Source organism: Thalia democratica, chromosome 1 (genome assembly GCF_965202585.1).
Source record: "Thalia democratica chromosome 1, ktThaDemo2.hap1.1, whole genome shotgun sequence".
Taxonomy (NCBI): Eukaryota; Metazoa; Chordata; class Thaliacea; order Salpida; family Salpidae; genus Thalia; species Thalia democratica.
Window position 1 is genome coordinate 23799429 of NC_139165.1, and position 3514 is coordinate 23802942.

General features: G+C 31.4%; 1 protein-coding gene across 1 annotated transcript; it reads right to left on the bottom strand.

The window, feature by feature from the left end:
* Positions 1–1949: 1949 nt before the first annotated feature.
* Positions 1950–2705, bottom strand: LOC145834640 (uncharacterized). Its single transcript, XM_082942125.1, has one exon. It carries the CDS (start codon positions 2703–2705, stop codon positions 1950–1952), a length of 756 nt encoding a protein of 251 aa, XP_082798251.1.
* Positions 2706–3514: the final 809 nt, after the last annotated feature.

A 3514-nucleotide genomic window follows, 5' to 3' on the forward strand; every position in this document is an offset into this window, starting at 1 on the left:
AGTAGAAATGACAAAGTATTAGTATGAAAAAAAATCAAAAAGTTCTGACCAATTTTAAGTCACAGTGAGTCATGTTAAACTATGTAAGGGTCTTAAGCTTTTTTATAGCCAAACAACAATATTTACTATTAACAAATTAACAGTAATATGCTGAAAATTGTTAAGTATTTGTATCATAAAAATTTGCATGAGCATGACATTTAAGTGATTTTTTATTTCTTAATAGTTCATTTCTTTTCAAATGCTTTATTCTTTATTGCTAGTTGTAATGCTTAATATTTTTATTGAAATTAAGTGTATTGTTGAAGTTCTGGTGAGCAAAACAAAAAAGATTTTACTAGTACTGACACAAATTTTTAGAACTAAAAAACATTTGCTTAAAGCTATTTAGTTCTTTGAATTTCTAATTTTTGTTACAATCATTTTGATAAACAGTAATAATAGTTTTGAGACCATGTGGTTTAACGAATTAAATTAAATTTTTGAAACATTTTTTTTTCCTACAAAATTATTTATTTCCTCTTTTATTAGTTTTATAATAATTTTAATTTTTATATTGTTTAATGTTTTTATGCTTTAATGCTGTTACAAAATAGAATTAGGAAAAACTGTGCTGTTTAACAAAAAAACTACTGTTCCATACTTTTTAACTAGGAATAAAAAAGAACAAAATTAGGTTCGGAATTTCAAAGAGGTTTTTGAAAGCATAAAGAGGAGATTTACTTTAATCAGGTGTGAAATTGAAGTTGAAAGTATTGCTATTAGGAAGTTTAACGCCTGTTGTTTTGGAAACAAAGTTTTATTATTATATGTTTGTTTGAACAATTATTATCAGCTTATTTTGTATGATACAAATTGTAAACTTTTAGTTTTAAAACTTAATTAATATTTTGCTACACTGTTGAGTGACTATTTGTTATCTGAATTTTAACTAATTATTTTGTACAGTTTGTATGAACTTATGAACTTTTTTTGCTAAGTTAGTTCTCATCATGCTTCAACTAAGTTCGATTAACAAATTTTCATTTATAAAAAATAAGTGTGTCATACTTATCTGATGGAAAGTGTATTTTTGAGAGAAAAGATGAATAACAACTTAGTATACTGGTAATTGCAAAAAATATTTTTTGTAGACACGACTAAAAGATTTTTTAAACTTATAGAAATTTACAGGGTTAATTAGGTTGCAAATTTTTTATCATAGTTACAGAGTTTTACTCTTTTAGACATCATCTAGTTCAAAAATATATATAGTTTACTTCACTAACAAGCAAAGGCAGATTTAATACTTTATATAACTCTTAAATAACAGCTTGAAAGTTTATAATTATATATAATAGAACACTTTTTAGTTTTTGCTTTTATTTTTACAAAATTCTGATAGATCTAAAAATGTTATTTACACTAATTTATATTAAAAGTATGAACAATTAGTCCAAGAAGGTTCTTACAATAGTTCAAACATTTTTTTCAGATGATATTTTAGATACTAATTTAAAACACAGGCGTGTACACGCAACAAAAATCACATATGTTCTTTGTTACGTCACAGCATTCCTCAGACCATTTATCTTTATCGATGTCGTAACATGCCACCGACTTCGTTCCGTTTCCGAAAACGCGAATCTTCCTCCCAAAAACGTGAGCTTGCACTCCGTAGAAAAGCTGATTGAGTAGTTTAGTTTGTTTCATGGCCACAAACTTTCCACCGAAACTTTCAAGCATTTCGCTGTTCAGTCCGAGCTCGCCTCCCAGCACAAACAGTTTGTTCCTCGTTGCGACCGAGCCGTGTTTGTGCCTGGCCTCGTTCATTGAAGGCATTTCGAACCACTTGTCAGCGACGTGATCGTAAGCCTCGACCGTTTTATATTCGTCAAAGCCGTAATGCCCACCGGAAACCACCATTCTCCCCTCGAAAACGGCGCACGCCGTCTTCAATCTTTTCTCCTTCACGCTCGCCATTTTCTTCCACCGCCTTTCCCTCGTGCACAACTCCGAGCAGACGTCTCCCCCGAAGCTGCCTTTCTCTTTCGCTCGGTGCATCCGATCGCGAATATGCTGTCCATGAACGAGCACGCGGTGAATTGCAAGTTGCGGTTGTCGTAAAGCTCCGCCCACCCTTCCTCCCACGTGTTCGTGGCGAGCGAGTGCCTGTTGATGCTCATTTTTATACTTTCGTCGCACGTGACGTGCACGTGTTGTTTTACGCGGACGACGTTGAACCGATATCGTTCCTCAATCATTTCAAGGTGATTTTTCACGCTTCTCAAAGACTCAAAGTCTATTTCGGCTACATCTTTAGCTTCCATTTCTTTCTCTTCATTGTAGCCGCCAAAAACTAAAATTTTAAACATCCTGTTAGTGCAATACCTGTTTTCGTGATAGTTAACGTGCTCAACTGAAACAGGCTTGTCTTTATTTTCTAAATGTTTCTTGACTTTTTCGACGCAACAACCGGTCGAATTCAACCATGTGTTCCGTCGATGCAAAATATAAACAAGAGCGTGTTTTGACAGAAGATCTAGTCTTACTTTTGACAAAAGGCAGCTGGCAAACTTCATCCTTTGGCCAGAGTTGCGGCTCATCCACGCGTCCGCTGCATTAAAAACTTCCAGTTCCGAGTCTGTTTTCAGTTCGCAGCTAGATAGAATTTTTGTCAGATCTTCAAAGTCTAACTGTAAAAAGTTTTCAGTTTCTACGACCATTTGAAAACAGCGTTCAATAAACTTTAAAGTTTTTGAAGTGACATTAGTGAGTGAGAAATGGTTTGCTAAACTAAAGTAGGTACAAACCGTTAAAAGACTAATTTTGTTGTTAAGATAATTACTTAAGTTTTTTTCTTCACCTTCATTCAAGAAAATGGCATTAGTTTTTAGAGCTGATACAAATGCGCTGTCGTCTAAATCGAAGCTTTCTGAAAATTTTTAAACCATTAGTAACAAATTTTAATTATTTAACACAAATAATAATTTTAGTACATAACTCTACTAAATACTTAATCTTTCAACAAAAAACAGATTAAAAACAAATTAACTAGACTTTATGATATTAGATTATTTAAAAAAATACCTAGCTACATATCAGAAATGATAAATAGTTGTAAGCCGGTGCATTTAACAATTGATGTTACTTCACTAAAGTATTTTTATTGTTTCTACTAGTACTTTTTACTTATTAGTTTTCTTTTTGTATTTAGTATAATTCATCTACATTTCGATCATGCAATAGTTTAAAAGGAATATTTTCGCACAATTAGCTTACATTGTTCTTGTGAAAACATTTCTTTTGAAATTCTTGTGAACACATTTAAGAAAATTTTCATTTAGTCCAAATAAAACTTCAAAACAAATTTTATGGCAAAAAGTAGTAAACAACAATTTAATTTAAGTTGTCGTCTAATAGAAAAAATTGTCTATAGTTTTCTACTGTTTAACGTAATAAAAACTAGTTTATTAAAAGTTTTAACAAAACAATATTTGAAAATTGTTCATAAAAAAGGTTTGAGGAAAATCTA

Coding starts and splice junctions, on each gene's coding strand:
- LOC145834640 (XM_082942125.1), bottom strand. CDS start 2,705: ATGGTCGTAGAAACTGAAAACTTTTTACAGTTAGACTTTGAAGATCTG.